General features: G+C 51.1%; 1 protein-coding gene across 1 annotated transcript; it reads left to right on the top strand.

Annotated features, from left to right (window-relative positions):
- The first annotated feature begins 204 nt into the window (after window positions 1–204).
- On the top strand, window positions 205–20,059 carry CPT1C (carnitine palmitoyltransferase 1C). Its single transcript, XM_060000011.1, has 20 exons — window positions 205–270; window positions 796–858; window positions 952–1,106; window positions 6,130–6,269; window positions 7,511–7,682; window positions 7,814–7,915; window positions 7,998–8,135; window positions 12,516–12,593; window positions 12,828–12,935; window positions 13,040–13,124; window positions 13,558–13,753; window positions 13,868–14,050; window positions 14,751–14,856; window positions 16,537–16,653; window positions 17,405–17,569; window positions 17,812–17,946; window positions 18,585–18,737; window positions 19,202–19,315; window positions 19,436–19,528; window positions 19,753–20,059. Exons 3-20 carry the CDS (start codon window positions 966–968, stop codon window positions 19,930–19,932), a joined length of 2,406 nt encoding a protein of 801 aa, XP_059855994.1. The 5' UTR covers window positions 205–270; window positions 796–858; window positions 952–965; the 3' UTR covers window positions 19,933–20,059.
- Window positions 20,060–21,820: the final 1,761 nt, after the last annotated feature.

The following is a 21,820-nucleotide window of genomic DNA, read 5'->3' as shown; positions in this document are numbered from 1 at the left end:
GATAGAAGATTGGAAGGGGGCGGGGTTAAAACCTGGGACTTGAATACCCGGCGAGGCACCCGTTAGACAGAAATTCGGGTTCCTGGATGTTGGATAGTTGGAGGCGGACAGGTGCTCCGGAGGCCCATCGACCAAGTCTTGGACTCACAGTCACTGGGATTGGGTATATGCAAGTGGGAGGCTTGAGTCCGGCGCTCTAAATCGGGGGTCGGGGGGGTGTACTCGGGCTTGGTCTCCAGGATCCGATCGGCGGACCCCTGACTCAGCGTGGTAAGTGCCGGACTGGAGGGGCCCGAGCTCCTGCGGGGGCTGAAGGATTGTGTCTTGGGTTGGGAGTGCGGGCCTCTCCATCACTTGTCCTCGACGCTCGCCTCTGCTCTCAGCCTCAGCATCCCTGCCCGCGAGGCATGCGCAGTAGGGTGCTTCCCCCCGCATCCACTTCAGCCCGGGGGCGGGGGGAGGGGACGCTGGGCTACCCCAGAGCGTATGAATTTATAGAGAACCCCCACCCAAATCCCTCCTCACTCCCACCCCCCAGCCCCAGCCTTGGAATGGGAAGCGGAAATGGAGTGGACAATGCCAACGTCCGGCAGGTGTTCGTTTCAAATGGGTTTAGGACTAATGTTTTTCCCGAGATCCCGCAACTCACCCTGGACCAGTTTCCCGCCCCGAACCCCGAATCTTGAAAGGCCCTTGCGGGGGGGGGGGCACTGTCCCCGCACCATGTTCTCAGAATAGCCGCAAAAGGGCTATTATCCCGCAAATTATCCCTCCTGCCTTTCTGTGTGTTCACAGAGGTCCCCAACTGAAGTCCTCCCGATACCGGAGTCTTCGGCCAGGACCCTCAAGACCCCTCAGGTGGTTAGGGAAGGGTGAGCTGGCGTCCTATGTCCCTGGGTCTGCGGAGAAGGGGCTGGGGGTCTGGAGAATGACCCTCTGTCCTCCTCCCAGGGCTGTAGCGTGACATGGCTGAAGCGCACCAGGCCGTGGGCTTCCGACCCTCGCTGACTTCGGACGCGGGAGAAGTGGAGCTCAGTGCCCCGATGTTGCAGGAGATCTACCTCTCCGGACTGCGCTCTTGGAAAAGGCATCTGTCCCGTTTCTGGGTGAGGAGGGCTGCGGCTTGGTTTCCTTCCGGGAATCCAGTTACCTGCTTCCGGGATGCCTGAGGCTCCCTTCCGGCATCCTGGTGGTCCCACTTCTGGGATCCTGTCACCCCTTCTGGGAATTTTGGTGTCTCTTCAGGACCCCTTAAAGCCATTTCCGGGTTCTCTATGGCTCACTTCCGGGATCCTCAACCTCACCTACTGGGAACTGCCCTTTACCTCTTGTACCCACTTCCTGGAAGCCCTTCCCCTCTCCCCACACCCACAAACACAACTTTCACTCCACTTTCTAGAACTCAGTCCCTTTCATCAAGTCCCTAGAACTTACCGTTCCCTTTCATCTCTACCTCTAAACGAGGTGCTTCCGATTCCAGAACCCCATGGCTTGATCAACATCTTGGGTAGCCCACACCCCAATCCTGAAGGCCTCCCTTTGCCATAGTCCTTACCCACTGGGTCTGAGAGGCCCCTCCTTGCCCCTGCTGTGAATCTCCAGTACCCTCTCCAATATGTGGCACACCCTCCCTACCGTTCTGAGATGTGAACCTCCACTGTCTGTATCGTCTAGTTACCCATCACCACAAACCCTGCTGCCCCAGCTCTGGAAAAGACAAACTCCTTGCCCTAGAATGCCCACATCTACCCAGGGCCCACCCAGGTCAGCCCGAGACTCCCTGGTTCTAGAACTCTGGCACCATCTACGTATGGACTCTCCCTGCTGGTCACACCCTCTTTCTGTGAACACAGGTCTTGAACACCTATGGGGTCTGCCAGGACTGAGTTTGAATCCTGGCTCTGCCACTGACTAGCTGTGTGGCCTTGGGCAAGCGCGTTGCTCTGAGACTCAGGTTCCCCACGTGTGAAACAGGAGTGATGGTAGCACCTCCCTCACAGGACAGTTTTGAGTTCATGTAAGCACTGAGCCAGGTGCTTGGCCCGTGGCAAGTGCTGAGTAAGTGTTAGCTTTAGATTATAATATTGTTCGTCATTTACCGAAAATCTGTGGAGCATCTGTTAAGGGCCTGGCACTGTTTGGAGCACTGGGGACACGGCAGGGAGCAAGACGGACAGATCTGCCCTCCTGGAGCTCTTGATCAAGCTGGAGGAGAAGGCAATAAAGAAGATAAACAAGCAAACCATAGAGTATTTTAGGTGGTGACGTGCTATGGAGGAAGATAAAGCAGGCAGGGAAGAGGGAGCATGGAGGTGTTATAATAAAACCAGGGGGCAGCCCAGGAGGATCTCTGGAAGCCGAGACATTTGAGCAGGGTGGATCACACTTCTGTGGCCATATTGGCTGTTAAAATGGTTATTAAAATAGAGATGTATCTGCTCCAGTGAATAAATAGCCACTAACCCAAACTCCCAGAGAGACCCCGCCCCTGGGACCCCCTGCACCTCAGGCCAACCCAGCAGCTAAAATGTTAACCTGTGGTTAAATACACACATTTATATATATACACATAAATAGACATTTAAACTAAGATCTAATTATATACAGAAAAATGCACAGATTGTTTTTAAGTGTACAGTCCTTGAATTTTGTAATATCTTTGTAACCTGTATAATACCTGTGTAACCAACTCCCCATCAAGACAGCACTGCCATCATTCTAGGATGTTCCTTCGAGCTCCTTTCCAGCCAGCACTCCCTACCTCACCCTCACTGCGAGGCAACCACTGTTCTGATTTCTATGCTTATAGACGGATTTGGACTGGTGTTGCTGTGTCGAATATTTTGACTGTCACCCCTGTATCTGAGTCACCTCTGAAGCTCTTTTCTGACTCATGTCACCTGTTGCAAATGGCCCCCACCAGATCCTCATATTAGTATTAATTGATAATTGTAATAATGACAACTCTTGCCTTTCTGTCACATAGCTGCCTCTCTCCCTGATGGTCACGTGGAGCTCTCACATCCTTCCTCTCCAGTCTGGGACCCCAGGAACCACCCTGAAGCCGTAGCTCCTGGAACTTGGTCCCAAGATGGGGGCTGTGCCATCAGCAATGCCAGAGCTGTAATTCCATAGACTCATTGCTAAACCTTTCTTTTCTTTTTTAAAAATTTATTTATTTTATTTATTTATTTTTGGTTGCTTTGGGTCTTTGTTGTTGCGTGCGGGCTTTCTCTAGTTGCGGTGAGCAGGGGCTACTCTTCATTGCAGTGCATGGGCTTATTTTGGTGGCTTTTCTTGTTGCGGAGCACGGGCTCTAGGCATGCGGGCTTCAGTAGTTGTGGCACGCAGGCTCAGTGGTTGTGGCGCACGGTCTTAGTTGCTCTGCGGCATGTGGGATCTTCCTGGACCAGGGCTCGAACCCGTGCCCCCTGCATTGGCAGGCGGATTCTTAACCACTGCCCCACCAGGGAAGCCCTAAACCTTACTTTCTTCACTTAAAAAATGGGAACCTTGACAGTCCCTGCCTCAAGGGATTGTTGTAAGCATTAGTTGTCTTAGCAGAAGGCCTGGCTCACAGAAGTGACCACTCCAGCATCGCGATTCTTGTCTTACATGCCACATAGGTGCTGTGTAGCCTCCAGCATGTTAGTAACTTCTCTGAGCTTCTGCTTTCTCATTTCTAAAATCAAACTAGGTAGTAATGTGTCTCAGGCTCAGTACCAACCAAGCCCTCTGACTCTGTTGCTCATCTGGTCCTCATCAGGGCTTTTTGTTTTTGGCTGTGCCGCGCGGCTCGTGGGGTCTTAGTTCCCCAACCAGGGATCGAACCCGCGCTCCCTGCAGTGGAAGCATGTAGTCTTAACCTCTGGACTGCCAGGGAAGTCCCATTAGGGCCTTCTAAGGTAAGCCTATCATTAGTCCCATTTTACGGAAGCCCAGAGAGGTGCTTTCACTTTTCCCAGGTCACACAGCTGCTAAGATGCAGAAGTAGAGGCAGAGCTAGAATTAGCAGTCTGGCTCTGGAGTCCATGCTGAGGCCCCACCATCCTGGGGTGCTTTTCTAGAATGGATCTCAATATCTATGCCAAAAGAGCTGTTGTGAATTATGTGCAGTGGGTCACTTGGGCCAAGCATATGGCACGGCATCCGGCACTTAGTGGGTGGTTCATTGGCAGGAGATTTGAGTGTCATCTGAAATCATTTCCAAATGAATATGAAATTCTGAGATACGGCAGACTTCAGAGTTCGGTACCTTGTGGTTCATCCTGGTGCATTAGGGTCACAAGGCATCCCGGATGGTTTAAGTGATTGACAGTGGACCCTGGAGCCAGGGAACCTGGGTTCAAATCCTACCTCCACCACTTCCTGGCCATGTGGCCTTCGAGGAATTCTTCAAACTTCCTATCTCCTCAGTTTCCTCACCCGTATGATGAAGATAATAATAATTTCTATCTTACTGAGTGGCAGGGGAACGAGATAATTTAATGACGCTCCTTGTACTTGGGAAGTGCTATGGAGACATTTCCTGTTATTAGGATGCCCCTGTTCTATTGCAATACAGAGCCCTAGATAGAAGAACTGAAAATTTCTTTTAAAAAGAAAATTAAACAACAAAAATAACCACATTTGCCAGTAACCTTTTCCTGCCAAGCCAAAGGGAGACTGCCAAGTAACTACATCTCCAGTGAGAAGTAGCTTAGCAACAGAGGGGATCATCATAATAATTACTGAGCACCTACAGTGTGCCTGGCTATGAGCTATGCAATTTACCATTCTGCTCCCCCCACCCCGAGCCCTCTGCTTTGTTTTTCTCCATAGCACCTCTCGTCATCCGACCCACTTCACTAAAGCCTTTACTTATGTAGGTATTGTCTCTATCCCCCATGAGAGCAGGAATCTTGCTGTCTTGTCACTGTTGTTGGACTGCAGTAAGCATTTGTGGAATATTTCCTCATCCAGCCCTTGTGACAGCCCTATGAGCCAAGTACTGGGATTGTTCCCATCCTACAGATGAGGAAACTGAGACAGAGAGGTAAAGTCACTTGCTTGCGGTCACTCTACTAGGTAGTGACAGAGCAGAGATCTGAACGCAGAGGGTGGGGACTCCAGAGCCCAAGGTCTAAACCATGATCTCTGAGGCCTTCTTGGTTATTAAAATGTGGGAAGAGGAGAGGGAGTGGTTTCTTGAGCCCTGGTGGTGATGCCAAAACCAACAGCAGCTCTTATCCCGGCTTAACCATGCTCTCTGTGTGACTTTGAACCTACGTGTTTTCTTTTGTAAAAGGAGAACATCTTAGTACCTACTTCACGGGGTTGTTGGGAGTTAATTAAAGAGTTAAGCCTTGCAAATGGCACCTGGCATGTAGTAAGTGCTCATTAAATGTTAGTCAACTCTTGGGGCTTCCCTGGTGGCGCAGTGGTTAAGGATCCGCCTGCCAATGCAGGGGACACGGGTTCGAGCCCTGGCCCAGGAAGATCCCACATGCCGTGGAGCAACTAAGCCCGTGAGCTACAACTACTGAGTCTGCGCTCTAGAGCCCACGTGCCACAGCTACTGAAGCCCGCGCGCCTAGAGCCCGTGCTCCTCAGCAAGAGAAGCCACCACAATGAGAAGCCCGCGCACCACAACGAAGAGTAGCCCCCGCTCGCCGCAACTAGAGAAAGCCCGCAGGCAGCAACAAAGACCCAACGCAGCCCAAAATAAATAAATAAATAAATAAAAATTTAAAAGGAAATGTTAGTCAACTCTAGCATGCTCCCCTGGGAGTCTGATTAGTTACCCAACACTTTGATTCATTCCTCAGTCATCCCATGGCCAGCTCCTGAGCTCTGGACCCTGCTGTATAGGGGATACCAGTTTGCTTTTTTGACAGTTTCACCTTCGGGGTCCTGCCTGGGAGTAACCTCCCCTCCAGGAAGCCCTCCCTGACTCCTTCAGGCTGAGCAACCTGCCCTATCCTATCGCCATTAGTACTCCATTCTGGTCTGACCTCCCTGGGGGCAAGACCCAGATGTGTCTGTTCCCCACGGCGTCTGGTACACCCAGCTCAGTGCTGAATCAACATCTAAGAATGGTGCTGAGCAGATGGGATAATTGATTGAATAGGTGCCCTTTCCTCTCCGCAGAACGATTTTCTCACAGGTGTGTTCCCTGCTAGCCCCCTCAGCTGGCTGTTCCTCTTCAGTGCAATCCAGCTTGCCTGGTTCCTCCAGCTGGATCCTTCCTTAGGACTGATGGAGAAAATCAAAGAGTTGCTGCCAGACTGGTGAGGTCTCCCACTTCAGCCCAGTAACCTCCTAATCCCTTTCCCTCCACCCAGTAAGTTTCTCTATCAGCATGTATGCCCCTTAAAGAAAAGTAACCCTTGAGACTTACTTGGGGTCAGATAAATAAAGGTACAGACTCAAGTAAAAGGAGGTGATTTCCTCTCTTGTCTCTGTACATTTTCCATCCTGGCTGCTTCTTGCTAAAGGGGATGGTGGCAAAGTAGACAATATCCAGTTATGGTTATATATACTAATGGAAGTATGAACTCTGCTAATCTACAGTTGTGTAGTCTTGGGCAAGAGACCTCACCATTCTTGGTGTCAGGGTCTTCACCTGTAATGTGGGAATAATAATAATTGCTTCTTAGGGTGGTTGGAGTAATTAAACAAAATCATGCATGTGGAATATTCAGTACATTACTAGGAGGTTATTAAATAGGAGTGGTTGAATTACTATAGTTGTTGGGGAAGGTTTGGAAACCAGATGTGGGTGAGGTGGCAGGTTCTAACTCTTGGATTAGTCCTCCTGGGGAAGAAGGTTCAAACTTTGTGCAGACGGCCTCAAAGGGCAGATCCAGGATCAGACATAGAAATTTCTAGGAAGGCTAGATTTACCCACAGAGGGGAAGTGGCTTGCCCCGAGTCCTCCAGGTGGGATTTGCTCACAGCCTGTCTGATTGCAACTTTGCAAACATGTTGATTTACTGTATCTTTAGACCAGCATTTCCTGAACTTGAGTTTGTATTGAAGTCACCTGGAAGGCTTGTTACAACACTGATTGCTAGCCTGAACGCCAAGAGATGGAGATCATGGGGCCCAGAAATTTGCATTTCTAACAAGCTCCCAGGTGGTCCTGATGCTGCTGGTCCACGGGCCACACATTGAGAACCACTGCCTTACAGTGTAATTTGATCTGGTATATTTCACTAGAAATACCAGCTCTTATTTATTAAGCACCTGCCAATTTCCATGGGAAGTGATTTTAGAAGCTTGGCGTCTCCGCAGTCCTGGGAGGAGACGGTGGGTGTACCGAGAAAAAAATCACACCTAGCACTTCACAAATGAGGAAACTGGACTTTTTCTGACCAACTCTAATGCTACAGGATATTCCTCCAACAGCTAAAAGATCAGAGTCAGCGTGTTAGGAACGGCAGGCGCTGGGTGGGGCTGGAGGCAAGGGGTGTTCTGAGGCCAGGAGACCCAGGCCTATACTCTTTTTCTCTACCCCACCCCACCCCAGGGGTGGACAGCATCACAGGCTTCGGGGGGTCCTGGCGGCCGCGCTGTTTGCTTCGTGTCTGTGGGGAGCTCTGATCTTCACGCTTCATGTGGCCCTGAGGCTACTTCTGTCCTACCACGGCTGGCTCCTCCAACCCCACGGAGCCACGTCCTCACGCACAAAGACCTGGCTGGTATGCGAGGGGCAGAGCCCTGCTCAAACTCTCTCTGCCCCATTCTCTCTGTGGGTTGCCACCCCGCTACCCCTAACACCTGGCTGCCGGGCTGCAGTGAGGAGTTTAATGAACCACTAATTTTCCGCCAGGCCCTGGTTCGCATCTTCTCCGGCCGCCACCCAATGCTCTTCAGTTACCAACGCTCCCTGCCGCGTCAGCCTGTGCCCTCCGTGCAGGACACCGTGCGCAAGGTGGGCCAGGTACCCGGGGATGGGGCGGGAGGCTGCTGAGCAGTGGGGTGTGACCTGCCGTCTTCCCCTCCTTGCCGCTCAGTATCTGGAGTCTGTCCGACCCGTCCTCTCCGACGAGGACTTCGACTGGACCGCGGCCCTAGCACGGGAATTCCTGAGGCTGCAGGCGTCACTGCTGCAGTGGTACCTTCAGCTCAAGTCCTGGTGGGCGTCCAATTATGTGAGTACAGCATCCTGTAGGCAAAGGTTCTGAGCCGGCCCTCCTAACCCTGCCAGTTTTTCGCCCCGCCCACAACCCCCAGGCCCAGCGAAGATTGGAGCTTCACTCCAGACATGAGAACATTCTGAGCCCCGCCCCCACGCTCCAATATTTTAAACCCAGCCCCAGATGGATCCAATATTCTGAGCTCCTCCCTCCTCTCCCATATTCTGGAACCCGTCCATCCTGTGCCAACATTTTTGAGCCCCGTCCCCCCGTGCTCCCGCATTCTGAGCCCGGCTCTTCAATAATCTAAGCTCCGCCTCCAGGGTCCGCCCACATCCAGAGCTCCGCCCCCAACCCTCCAATATTTAAACCAGAATTCCGGGCCCCTTCCAACATTTCAGCCCCTCCTCTGGCCTGCCGAGTCTGTAAGCCCCGCCCCCAGTTCTTGTTTCCTCTCCCCTGTCTGGGCAAAGACGCCAAACGGGCTTCTACTATGATTTCAGGAGCTAGAGCCCTAGAACGCACTCTGAGTTGAGATCCTTGGGAAACCGAGGCATAGCACCAGTAAGCGAGTCACCCTGTAAGCGGCTTCCAGGCCTCCCATTCCGTAGGAAGCCACAAATATCTGTCAGGCAGCATGTGATGAGGTGGAGGTAGGAAGAAGAGACAGATGTATCACTTTTTTAGATTTCCCATATAAGTGATACCATATAATATTTGTCTTTCTTTGACTTACTTCACTTAGTATGATAATCTCTAAGTCCATCCATGTTGTGCAAATGGCAATATTTCATTCTTTTTATGCAAGCCTTAGTGGGTTTTTTTTCATAAATTTATTTATTTTTGGCTGCTTTGGTTCTTTGTTGCTGTGCACGGCTTTCTCTAGTTGCGGCCAGCAGGGGCTACTCTTCGTTGAGGTGCGCGGGCTTCTCACTGCGGTGGTTTCTCCTGTTGTGGAGCACGGGCTCTAGGCGCGCAGGCTTCAGTAGTTGTGTCATGCAGGCTCAGTAGTTGTGGCTCGCAGGCTGTAGAACGCAGGCTCAGTAGTTGTGGCGCACGGGCCCAGTTGCTCGGTGGTATGTGGGATCTTTCCAGACCAGGGCTCGAACCCGTGTCCCCTCCATTGGCAGGAGGATTCTTAACAACTGTGCCACCAAGGAAGCCCAACAAGCCTTAGTTTTAAGGGTTTTTTTTTTTTCCCTTCATGCTCTTGGACCAGATTCTGCTCTTAAAAAATATATATATATACACATATAAATAATGTAGCAATTATATAATATATAAATTATATAAATATGTGTTGTTTATTATATATAAATAATGTATATACACACCATATTATATATATTTCATTGTACCTCTAAGGCACTGCCAGTTATAACATACACCATTATCTTATGGACAACTAAGGGAAAATAAAGTCTAACACAGTGCTTTCTTATCACTTATTATATAGGTCGATCCTCATTATTCATGCATTCTGTATTTGCAGATTTGCTGACTTGCTAAAATGTATTTGTAACCCCAAATCAGTATTCATGGCACTTTCATAGTCATTCACGGACATGCGCAGGATGGCAAAAATTTTGGCTTGCCCGCCGTGCACGTTCCCAGCTGAGATGGAACAGGGCTGGAAGGAACCTGACCCTGATTTCCCCTTGGAACAATGGCTCAGTGTTCGCTAATCAGCGTTCACTGCCACTTTACAGGACATAACGACCGCGAGTAATAAGAATCAACTGTATACGTTAAAACAGCTCAGAAGGCTTACTTAGACATAGATTTGTATCAACTATCACTCCCAAGCAAGCTCAGAAAAATGGAAATGTAAATTGTAATAAATTGGCTTAAGCATCCCTAAGACTTTCACGCTCAGAATCCATCTCTTCTCAATTGCTTTTTGACTCAGACTTGTCCGTATCTTCCTACTTTCTGCACAGCTTCATCCTCTGTGTTGTCAGGAACACAGTAAGAACCTTGACAATGTAGCATTTCCTGAAAGATCCTATGATGTACCTAAAGCCATTGGTGCAGTGCACTAAAGTGGCCTTTATTAAAACCAGATAAATTTTTGCTTTGCTTTGGAGATTTTCTTTTTTCTTTCTTTTTTTTTTTTTTGCTTTGGAGATTTTCTGATTCATCGCCACTTCCCCAACGCCCCTACCGCCCCACCCCTCCCCGACCTCCCATCCCAACAGTTGGGTTCCTGGAAGTTAAAATCTTGCTCCACAATGATCTCTAGGATTTTCTTCTGAGTCATAGACTTTAGCAAGCTTTGATGCTGGTGAGGTTTTTCTTTGAAAAAAATGGTACATGATATGCATATAATGTTACAAATTATTTATTTATTTATTTATTTATTTTTGGCCAGGCCACAGGGGCATGCAGGATCTTAGTTCCCGACCAGGGATTGAACCCATGCCCCCTGCAGTGGAAGTGCAGAGTCCTAACCACTGGACAGCCAGGGAATTCCACAATATTATACATATAGTATTGTAAAATACACAAATCTTACATGTACAGCTTAATGAAGTTTTATGTATGCATATAACCAGATAACCCCTGGCTAGGTCAATATATCGAACTTTTCTACCGTTCGCTGGAAACTTATGGATTTTTCCAGAAGATGTTGCACATTTCCGGGGAATGACAACTACATCCTGCCTAGTCTAAGTGTAAGGAAGTGTAGGATGCCATGAACGTTAAGACGCAAGCAAACATGTATGTCTTCATAGATTCTACGCGATTCTATGACATAGAAGAAAGAAAAACATCTAGAAAACATTCAAGTCCTCTCTGACTACCTCCCTTTAATTCTTGTTTCTCCCACCATCGCCTGTGAGAAACACTTTGCTCAGAGTCTTTTCTGAGTGTATATATACATATATTTATACCCAGGGAGATATATACATATATTTAAGTATATAATTTTTATTTATAACATATAATTTTAAAGTATTTAGTAATATGTTATATATCATAACACATTAATATTTAATATATATAAAACAAATATCATATATAATTTTAATTGTGATTAAAATATACATAATATATTGGGCTTCCCTGGTGGCGCAGTGGTTGAGAGTCCACCTGCCAATGCAGGGGTCAGGGGTTCGTGCCCCGGTCTGGGAAGATCCCACATGCCACAGAGCAACTAGGCCCGTGAGCCATGGCCGCTGAGCCTGCGCGTCCGGAGCCTGTGCTCCGCAACTGGAGAGGCCACAACTGTGAGTGGCCCATGTACCACAAAAAAAATAAAATAAAATATACATAATATAAAATTTGTCACTGTAACCATTTTTCAGTGTACAATTCAGTGGTACTAAGTACAGTCACAGTGTTGTGTAACCATCACTACTATCTCTCTCTAGAACTTTTTCATCATCCCAAACAGAAACTCTGTGTCCACTAAGCAAAATCTCCCTATTCTCACTTCCCCAAAGCCCCAGGTAACCTCTGTTCTACTTTGTCTCTCTGAATTGGCTTATTTTAGATTTTTCATAGAAATGGAATCATACACTATTTGTCCTTTTGTGCCTGAGTCATTTCACTTAGCATAATGTTTTCATTGTGGCCCCAAAGACTTAGAACTTCATTCCTTTCTATATTAACATTCCATCATATGGATAGACCACATTTTGGTTGTCTATTCATCCACTTGGTGAACAGGTTGGGCCTTAGTAGTATTTTTTTAAATAAGATGGGATAGTTTCATATATCTTGTTGTGTGCCTAGCCTTTTTCACTCTGCAGCCTGTCTTGGTGCTCATTCTCTGTCAGTAATGTAGATGTAACGTTTTTAAAAATTAATTAATTCATTTATTTTTGGCTGCGTTGGGTCTTCGTTGCTGCACACGGGCTTTCTCTAGTTGCTGTGAGCGGGGGCTACTCTTTGTTGCGGTGCGCGGGCTTCTCATTGCGGTGGCTTCTCTTGTTGCAGAGCATGGGCTCTAGGCACGTGTGCTTCAGTAGTTGTGGCACGCGGGCTCAGTAGTTGTGGCTCACAGGCTCTAGAGTGGAGGCTCAGTAATTGTGGCGCACGGGTTCAGTTGCTCCACGGCATGTGGGATCTTCCCGGACCAGGGCTCGAACCCATGTCCCCTGCATTGGCAGGCGGATTCTTAACCACTGCACCACCAGGGAAGTCCAGATGTAACTTATTTTTAACAGCTGTGAAGTGTTCCATAACACAAGGGTTACATGGTTTAGCTAACTGATCCCCCATCGATGGACTTCTAGGCTATTGCTAGTTATTGATCTTGATGCCTCCTTCATTGAGCTCCACTCTCCCTATTTGACATAGTAAAGTCTTTGGGGGGCTCCCCTCCCCCACTCACCCCCCGTACCTTGACCCCAGCCACCGCAGCTTTGTGTCTCTCTGCCCCACTCCTAGGTCAGTGACTGGTGGGAAGAATTTGTGTACCTGCGCTCCCGGAACTCACTGATGGTGAATAGCAACTATTATATGATGGTGAGAAGGGGAGAAGGAGGTTAGGCACCGGGCCGGGGATGGGGTTCATAGTTTCTGGGGTCTAGGGTTGGGGTGTCTGGGTAGAATGTGGGGTTTAGGGTCAGTGACCTCAATCACAATCTGGATTTCACCATCCTGCCTCTGTTGGGATCAAGACCTGTGTTTGGGGTCAGTGCCCCCATCAGAGGCAAACCTGACCCCAGGCGTTTTGCTATCCCCTGGACCGGCCCGCAGGACTTCCTGTATGTCACGCCCACTCCCGTGCAGGCCGCCCGTGCCGGGAACGCGGTCCACGCCCTCCTCCTGTACCGCCACCGCCTGAACCGACAGGAGATCCTGCCGGTAAGAGGGCTGTCCCCGCGGGCTGGGGACAGAGGCTGTGGTCCTGAGACCATGAGGCCACATGGGTCCTGGGAAGCAGTTCATGGGCCCATGACCTCCTGCAGACTTTGCTGATGGGAATGCGGCCCTTGTGCTCTGCCCAGTATGAGAAGATATTCAACACCACGCGAATTCCCGGGGTCCACAAAGGTGAGCCCCCTCTCCCCTCCTCACTGATAGAGGCAGAACAGTGTAGTGGCTAAGAGCACGCTCTCTGGAGCTAGCCTGCCTGGGTTCAAATACCAACTCTGTAACTCCCAAGCTGTGTGACCTTGGGCAAATTATTACCCTCTCTGAGCTTCAGTTTCCTCTTCTCTAAAATGGGGTAATAAGGGTACCTAGGGTGGTGAGGATTAAAGGAGTGTGTCAGACAGTGTAAGCCACTTGGTAAAGTGCCTAATAAAGGTCGTTATTCTTTTTTGGGGGGGTATAACTGCTTTACAATGTTGTGTTAGTTTCTACTGTACAATAAAGTGAATCAGCTATATGTATACATATACCCCCTTCCTCTTGGACCCCCGCCCCCATCCCACCCATCTAGGTCATCACAGAGCACGTTATTCTTATAATGTATCACCCCTAGACCACATCCGCCACCTCCGTGACAGCAGACACGTGGCCGTCTTCCACCGGGGCCGATTCTTCCGCGTGGGGACCCACACCCAAAGCGGCCTGCTTTCCCCACGGGCCCTGGAGCAGCAGTTCCAGCGAATCCTGGACGACCCCTCTCCTGCCTGCCCCCACGAGGAGCATCTGGCGGCCTTGACCGCTGCTCCAAGGTGAGGGTCACAGATCTGGGGGCCCGGAGGCCCAGCCAGCATCTTGAGGTTGCAGGCTGGGTGGAGGCTGGGCAGGGTAGAGAGTCAGCCGGAACTCAGGCACTCCCCCGACAGGGACATGTGGGCCCAGGTGCGGAGGTCCCTGAAGACCCAGGCCCAGGAGGCCCTGGAGGCCGTCGAAGGGGCTGCTTTCTTTGTATCACTCGACTCTGAGCCCGCGGGGCTCACCAGGGAGGACCCCGCAGCTTCCTTAGACGCCTACGCCCACGCCCTGCTGGCCGGTAGGGGCCACGACCGGTGAGTCAGCCTGGGGATTTGGACCCCACCCCACTTGTGACCCCAGACCCAATGCATTGAGACCTGGGGACCTCTGAAGCAGATAACCGCTAGACCTGGGACCCCAGATCCAGAACCACAGATCTAAGGACCACCAAACCCCTGACCTGGACCCTCAGACCTTGAGAAACTCTAGACCTGGGACTCCAGACTCAGAATCTCAGACCCAGTGACCCCAGATATGAGGATTAACAAATGCCAAACCTGGGACCCCTAGACCCAGAGACCTGCAGCTAGACCCCAAGCCTGGGGACCTCAGACTCAGAACTGCAAACTATGGAATCCTCAGACCTTAATGCAGGCACCCCAAACCCAGGACCTCACACCTGGGACCCTGCCTACGTAGAGATCTTCAGACAACTTCCTTGATGCCCACCAGGCACCACTCTGAGTTCTGAGGCTCCTGGGAGAGTCCGCCTAAGCTCTCAGCATCCGTAAACCCTGAACTTTTTTTATCACATTCTTTCAAAAGCCCTGAACTCTCCAAACCTGAGACACATCTCAGAGACCATCAGTACCTCCACCTTCTTAGAGCTCCCCATACCAGGACCCCAGGCCTGATTCCTAGATCTCCCCACGGAAACCCCCTGAGTTCTCACAGAGAGCCCCCCGACGTCCCTCCTGGCCTCTTTGGTGAATACTCTGAACTCTCCCCCCGCAGCTGGTTTGACAAATCCTTCTCCTTAATCGTCTTCTCCAACGGGAAGTTGGGCCTCAGCGTGGAGCACTCGTGGGCTGACTGCCCCATCTCAGGACACATGTGGGAGGTATGGCAGCTGGCCGGCCACACCCTGCGGGCTGCCCCCCACCCCCCGCCCATCTCCAAAGACCTTCTTCTCCAGTGCCTTAAGGTCAGAGGAAAAACGGAGGCTCAGAGAGAGGCAGAGACCAGACCAGCGTCGCCCCGCAGCAAAAAAGGGTGTCTGGGATTATGACCTTTCTTTCTCTCTCTCTCTCTCTCTCTCTTTTTTTTTTTTTTGCGATACGCGGGCCTCTCACTGTTGTGGCCTCTCCCGTTGCGGAGCACAGGCTCCGGACGCGCAGGCTCAGCGGCCACAGGTCATGGGCCCAGCTGCTCCATGGCATGTGGGATCTTCCCGGACCGGGGCACGAACCCGTGTCCCCTGCATCGGCAGGCGGCCTCTCACCCACTGCGCCACCAGGGAAGCCCTCTCTCTCTCTTTTTTTTTTGGGCCGTGCCACATGGCTTGAGTTCCGCAATCAGGGATCGAACCTGGGCCCCAGCAGTGAAAGCGCCGAGTCCTAACCACTGGACCACAAGGGAAGTCCCTATGACCTTTCTTTGATGAATGGGCATGTGGGGCTCAGAGAAGGGAAGTGATTTGCCCAGAGTCACAGAGCGAGAATAAGAATCCAGAATGCTCTGAGACCAGAGTGTGACCAACCGTATCATACTCGCACTGGGTCAGACCTATCTCCCAGCTCTGGTTTGCTGTGTGACCTTCAGCAAGTTACTCCCCTCCTCTGAGCCTCAGTTTCTGCTTCATCAGGTGAAAAGGTTGGATTTTCTTTTATCTTTAAGCTCCACTCCAGTCCTGAGAACCTTAGCATCTCTCTTTTCTCTGTTTCACTTAGTACCTAAATCATAAGGGGTGGTGTCTGCACCCCACCAGTTTCCCAGTCTTCCGTGGTGTTGCATGAGGGGTTAGCTGGGATCCAGGGTGCGGATTAGGCATGTATGAGGGGAAGGGAGGTTGCTTCCAGATCTTGAGAGCAGCCCCAGGTAAGCACTGAGTCTTCTGTGCCTGTTTATTGTTTATAAAATGGGAATTTGCCTTTGATTATATTGGTAAATGACACTCTCAATTCAATTTAACCTCAGACCCTCAAGACACTGCCTGTCATCTGTCATCTCTGCATATTGACTTTGAACAAAGAGATGTCACGTAGAGTAAGATAAAGAGAAATGGAAAGTCTAAGGCATAAAGTGAGAGGTTCTTCTCCTCCTTTATTTCTAATGTCAAAATGGGGATCTTAATCCCTTCTTTCTAGGGAGAAATTAAGTGGGAGGCTGGCCCATAGTAGGTGCCCCATCAGGACTGATTTAAAACATTTAACCACCAGCAGGGCCTGGGTACCACTCAATCAGAAGGAATGCTGAGCCCTAGAAGCCCATGCTGTGCCCAGCTTTCTCTCTCCTGTCCTAGGATCATGGCGGGGGTTGTCTTGGGAGGGCTGGGGCAGCCACTGGTGGCTCTTTATCCGCCTGTCAGAAAAGTACAAGGGCAGTAAGCACCGAGTATTAGTATTAGCCTTGCTCTCAATGAGTATGACCCCAAGAACCCACCTGTGACCATCAGACGTTTCTGTTTCTCAAGGATTGTCCCTGACCCCCTTAAGAAGGGACTTAAGAAAAGAGGTCCCTGGTTAGATGTCCCTTGGTCCAGAGGGAGGAAGGGACTCTGACAGCTTCCGTTTGTACACAGTTCACTCTGGCCACAGAATGCTTTCAGCTGGGCTACGCGGCAGATGGTCACTGCAAGGGGCACCCTGACCTCTCACTGCCCCAGCCCCAGCGGCTGCACTGGGACCTTCCAGACAAGGTTAGGCCTGGTTTCTAGGCCTCTCTTCCAAGTCCCCAAATTCCTGGCTTTGACTCTAACCTCATCCCCACTGCAATCTCAACTGAAAAATCAACCCCATCCCTAACCCAACACCAAACCCACACCCCATCCCCCCAAAAGCCCCAACTTCAAACCCCAACCCTATCTTCAGTCTAACCCCATCCCAACCACAACCCCAAATGCAAACCCACCCCATACTAACCCTCTTCCCACCACCCAGCCCCACGCTCAACCCCAATCCCATCTCCATCCCCGATGTCAACTTAGTTCTATCCCCACTCAAACCCAACTTCATCTCCACACCAAACTCATCTCCATCCCCAACTCCATCGCTATTCTTAATTCAATTCCATCTCCAACCCTAACCCCATCCTCAACCCTAGCCCCATCCCATACCCAACACTAACCCCATCCTCAACCCTAACCCCATCCCATACCCAACCCTAACTCATATCCCATCCTATACCCAGTCCCAACCCCAACCCCAGCTCCAATTCAGTCCTCATTTTCAACCCCATTCCCCATCCTATCCCTATCCCCAGCCCCAATCCTATCCTGACCTTCACTGCCAGCCCCATCTTTAGCCCTTCAGCTCCATTCCCTTCTTTGTCCCCTTTTCCATATTCCACCCCAACCTCACTCCATTCCCCTCACTTCCAGCCCCATTCCCAGCTCTGACCTACCCCTATCTGTAACCCCTGGCCATTCCTCCCTCCTCCTTCTCTGGCAGATCCATCTATCCATCTCTCTAGCCCTGAGGGGAGCCAAGACCTTGTCTGGAAACATCGACTGCCACGTCTTCCCCTTCTCCCACTTCGGCAAGAGCTTCATCAAACGCTGGCATCTCTCTTCAGACAGCTTCATCCAGATGGCCTTGCAGCTGGCCTACTTTCGGGTCAGTTGGGTTCCCGACCCCCACCCCCTCTCAGGACCTCAGTTCACCTGGGCCCCCAAGACCCGCCGCATTGACCCCTTTAATGACTTCTGGTTATTGCCATGGTGAGTCCGCCATCTTGATTTCTCTCTCCCAATCACATGTCCATGGGTAGGAGGAGCTGGAGGTCCAGACAGAGGGGGGTCAAGTCCGTGAAGACTTCCTGGGCCTAGCTGACAGGCTCCTCTCCTCCTTGTCCCCAGGACAGGGGTCAATTCTGCCTGACTTATGAGTCGACCATGACTCGCTTGTTCCTGGAAGGGCGGACAGAGACGGTGCGTTCTTGCACGAGGGAGGCCTGCAACTTTGTGAGAGCCATGGAGGACAAAGAGAAGACAGTGGGTGTGGGCCTCGTTTGAGGCTTCAGTCATTTCCACATACTCATTCATACATTTACAAACTTTTAAGGAGCACCTTCTCAGGTCCAAGCTCCGTGATGGGACAGGGGAGGAACCAAGCCTGGTCTCTGACCTCAAGGAGCTCACTGATGGGGGGAGACAGAGGTAGTTCAGCACAGTGTGATACATGCTTTAATGGAGGTCACACAGAGGGCACTGGGGGAGCACCCAAGAGGGAGCCCTGGTTCCACAATGTAGGTCTCTTTATTTAACCTCTGTGTGACCTTGTGCCTTTCATTTGTACCATTCTTCATGTTCCCTATATAACCTCTCTGCTCAGAACCCCCCAGGCACCTCTGTTCCCTCTCCCCCAAACTTACGAAGTATTGTGGTTCAATGGAAGGAGTTTGGGCCCTAGAGTCAGACAGCCCTGGGAATCCACCTGATTCTGCCTTGCTGTGTGACCCTGGGCAAATGACTTCCCCTCTCTGTGCCTGTTTCCCTTCTGCAAAATAGAGTTGATATCTCTGCCTTGCAGGGATGTTGCAAGCTAGGCTGAGGCCGGTGGGTGTGACAGGCCTCAGCAGTAAGCCCACTTCCTGTCTTTCCATGACCTGTGACCTCCCCGGGGACCCCAGGACCCACAGTGCCTCGCCCTGTTCCGCTTGGCGGTAGACAAGCACCAAGCTCTGCTGAAGGCAGCGATGAGTGGACAGGGGGTCGACCGCCACCTCTTTGCTCTCTACATCGTCTCCCAATTCCTCCACCTGCAGTCTCCCTTCCTGGACCAGGTTGGGGTGCAGGGAAAGGGTTAAAGAGGGAAGTGGCAAACCACTGGAGAAGGGAGGCACTTCCGGGAAAGGAGGGTGATGTTGGAAAATGGAGGTATCAACAGAGGAGAGAGTTAGGGAGACCCGGGAAAGAAAGGGAGAGAGCGGAGAGGGAAAAGGGGCCAGGAAAGAGGGGCGTGGTTATGGAAAGAAACGCGAGGGGCGTGGTCAGAGAGGAGAGGGGCGGGGTCAGGGGTTGAAAGGGAGAGGGGCGTAGTTGGGGGAGGGGGGACAAGGAGAGAGGGCGGGTTGTGGGAGAAGGAAAGAGGGGTGTGGTCAAAAGGGAGAAGAGCAGAGGGGTGACGTCAGGAAGCGGAGGGGCAGAACGGCACAGATTTAAGGGAAATAGGCAGTTCAGCCGAGGCGGCGCGGACTTGCCGGTCAGTTTGTCTTTATTGCACACGTGACCGACTTCTGTCCCTCAGGTTCACTCGGAGCAGTGGCAGCTGGCCACCAGCCAGATTCCTGTTCAGCAAATCCACCTGTTCGACGTCCACAGTTACCCCGACTATGTTTCCTCTGGTGGTGGATTCGGGCCTGTGAGTGGACCTGGGCCCTGAGGGAGGGAGGAGGGGGCTGGGCATCCGCACTCCTACCTAGTGGGGGGTGGGGAGGGGGACCGGGGGCTATGTTGTTGCCCTCACTCTGTCCCTGTCAAGGCTGATGACCATGGTTATGGTGTTTCCTACATCTTCATGGGGGATGATGTGATCACCTTCCACATCTCCAGCAAAAAATCAAGCACAAGAACGGTGAGACTAACCCACCCCCGCCCCTTCCTCCCTCAGGACTCCCACTTCCCTGCTCTCGTAGGAGCGCAGACTCCCATCTCCCGACCATCCCATGATCCAGGAGTCCTAATACCCAAACCCCTCACCCCTCAGACCCAGGAACGGGGACCCCAGACCTCTTGTTTCTCAGCCCCTGGGAGCTCCTCTCCCAGCTTCTCCTGGACGTGACACATCTCTCCTTCCAGGACTCCCACCGGCTGGGGCAGCACATCGAGGATGCATTGTTGGACGTGGCCGCCCTTTTCCAGGAGGGGCAGCGTCTTAAGCGCAGAGGGTTAGGGGAGGACGACTCGGGGCACAGCCGTGACTCTCTTCCCTGCCATACCAGGGGCTCCAGGGCACCCACGACAGCCACTAACTTTTGACACCTTCCAGAGGGGAGCTGGTCTCCCCAGGAACTAGGGGGAAGGTCTCTATGGCTGCGCTGGTGCAGGACAGAAGCAGCCTGTTTGGGTTTGGGAATCCCACATCTGGTCTAATAAAGATGTGTGCGCTGGGGATGTGGTGTCTGCCGTGCTCTCGAGCTGGGCAGGGATGGGAGAGGTGAGGGTCAGGGTAGAGGAGGAGAAAAGTTCCCATCCATCTCCAGGCCCCACCATGAATTCCCGGTTACAATCACCACATCAGATATAAGCCCCAACACCTGCCCAATTTACTGCATTTCCAGCTCTAGTCGCACCAAACCCAACCATTCAAAGCCCATCCCAGTCAAACAGCCCCATGAGCTCTCATGAGCTCAGTTGGAACACCAACTGCCCACCCTAAACTTTTTTTTTTTTAATATTTTCTTGGCCAGGCTGCAGGGCATGTGGCTGCTTACTTCCCCGACCAGGGATCGAACCTGCACCCCTTGCATTGGAAGTGCAGAGTCTTAACCACTAGACCACCAGGGAAGTCATCTCCTAAATGAATGTTGACATCTCCTAAATGAATCCCCCAGGATTCTTATTACTTCTAGAGGCTGCCCACATTCCTAGGTTATGACCCCATCTTCCATCTTCACAGCTAGCATTGCTGCATCCCTCTGTGGCTTTCTCCTCTAGTCATACCTCCTGTGACTGACTCCTGCCATCATCTTCTAAGGACCCTTGTGGTCCTTAGGACCCTCGTAGTTAGACTGAGCCCACCCAGATAATCCAGGATTAGCTCCTAATCTTAAAACCAACTGATTAGCAACCTTAATTCCATCTGCCACCTAATTCCCCTTTGCCATGTAGCGTAACACATGCACAGGGTCCAGGGACTAGGAGGTGGGCATCTTTGGGGGAACCATTGTTCTGCATACCACAGGGGCATAGATGAAACCAGACTGGCCACGAGTTGATAAGTAGTGAAACTAGGGGAAAGGTCATTGGGATGGGGATGGTTCATCATATTATCTTACTTTTCTTTTGTCATTTTAAAAAACTGACGTATAGTTGATTTACAATGTTCATTAGAGATTGTCCTACTTTTGTAGATGCCTAAAAATTCCATGACAAAGAGTTAAATGAGGGGGCTTCCTGGCGGTCCAGTGGTTAAGACGCCGCACTTCCACTTCAGGGAGCACGGGTTCAATCCCTGGTTGGGGAACTAAGATGCCACATGCTGTGCTGGGCGGTGCGGGGGGGGGGGGGGGCGGGCAAAAAAAAAGTTAAATTCAAGGTTATTGAGCTTAAAAAAAAAGAATTAAATGAGTGAAAATACTGCTCAGCTTTTTCCCTCCTTTGCTGATTATAAAGAACACCTCCCCACTCCAGCCTGTCCAATATAGTCATAAGCGGGGGCAGTCATAAGCGGGCGGGGGGGGGGTGAATGTCACGAGGGTCTGACCCACCTGCTTATGCAGCTTATTTGTGTCTTCCGGTCCTGCTAATGCCTGATCTAGGATCCACCTCCCGATGGACCGCCCACCCTGAAATACTTGGGCGTTCCAACAGAATAAACTCACGATGGGCCATGCTGGCTGCATGTCGTGTGATAGCCTGTGTTCTGATCCTACATCTCTGTCGGCTCAGTGGCACACCAGGAGTTCCTCTGGAACGTGGTGCATGGCCTTGCTTCGCCACCCTGGGGTCGACACTGTGCTTTCTCTGTCGGGAGAATCCTTGGCAGAAACTGTGTGTGACATCTTTGCCAATCTACAGATATTTCTGGGTCCCATGACCCAATCGGCAGGGCTGCTTGCATTGCAGCTTGTACCTACTGCAGGTCTTTTCCTGGCCTGGGAGTCACTCAAAGCTAGAAGTCTTCCGTGTCCCCCAAAAAATGGAT

This window comes from Delphinus delphis, chromosome 20, assembly GCF_949987515.2.
Source record: "Delphinus delphis chromosome 20, mDelDel1.2, whole genome shotgun sequence".
Classification (NCBI taxonomy): Eukaryota; Metazoa; Chordata; class Mammalia; order Artiodactyla; family Delphinidae; genus Delphinus; species Delphinus delphis.
The sequence above is the reverse complement of the archived record's forward strand: the minus strand, read 5'-3'. Positions and strand labels throughout refer to the sequence as shown.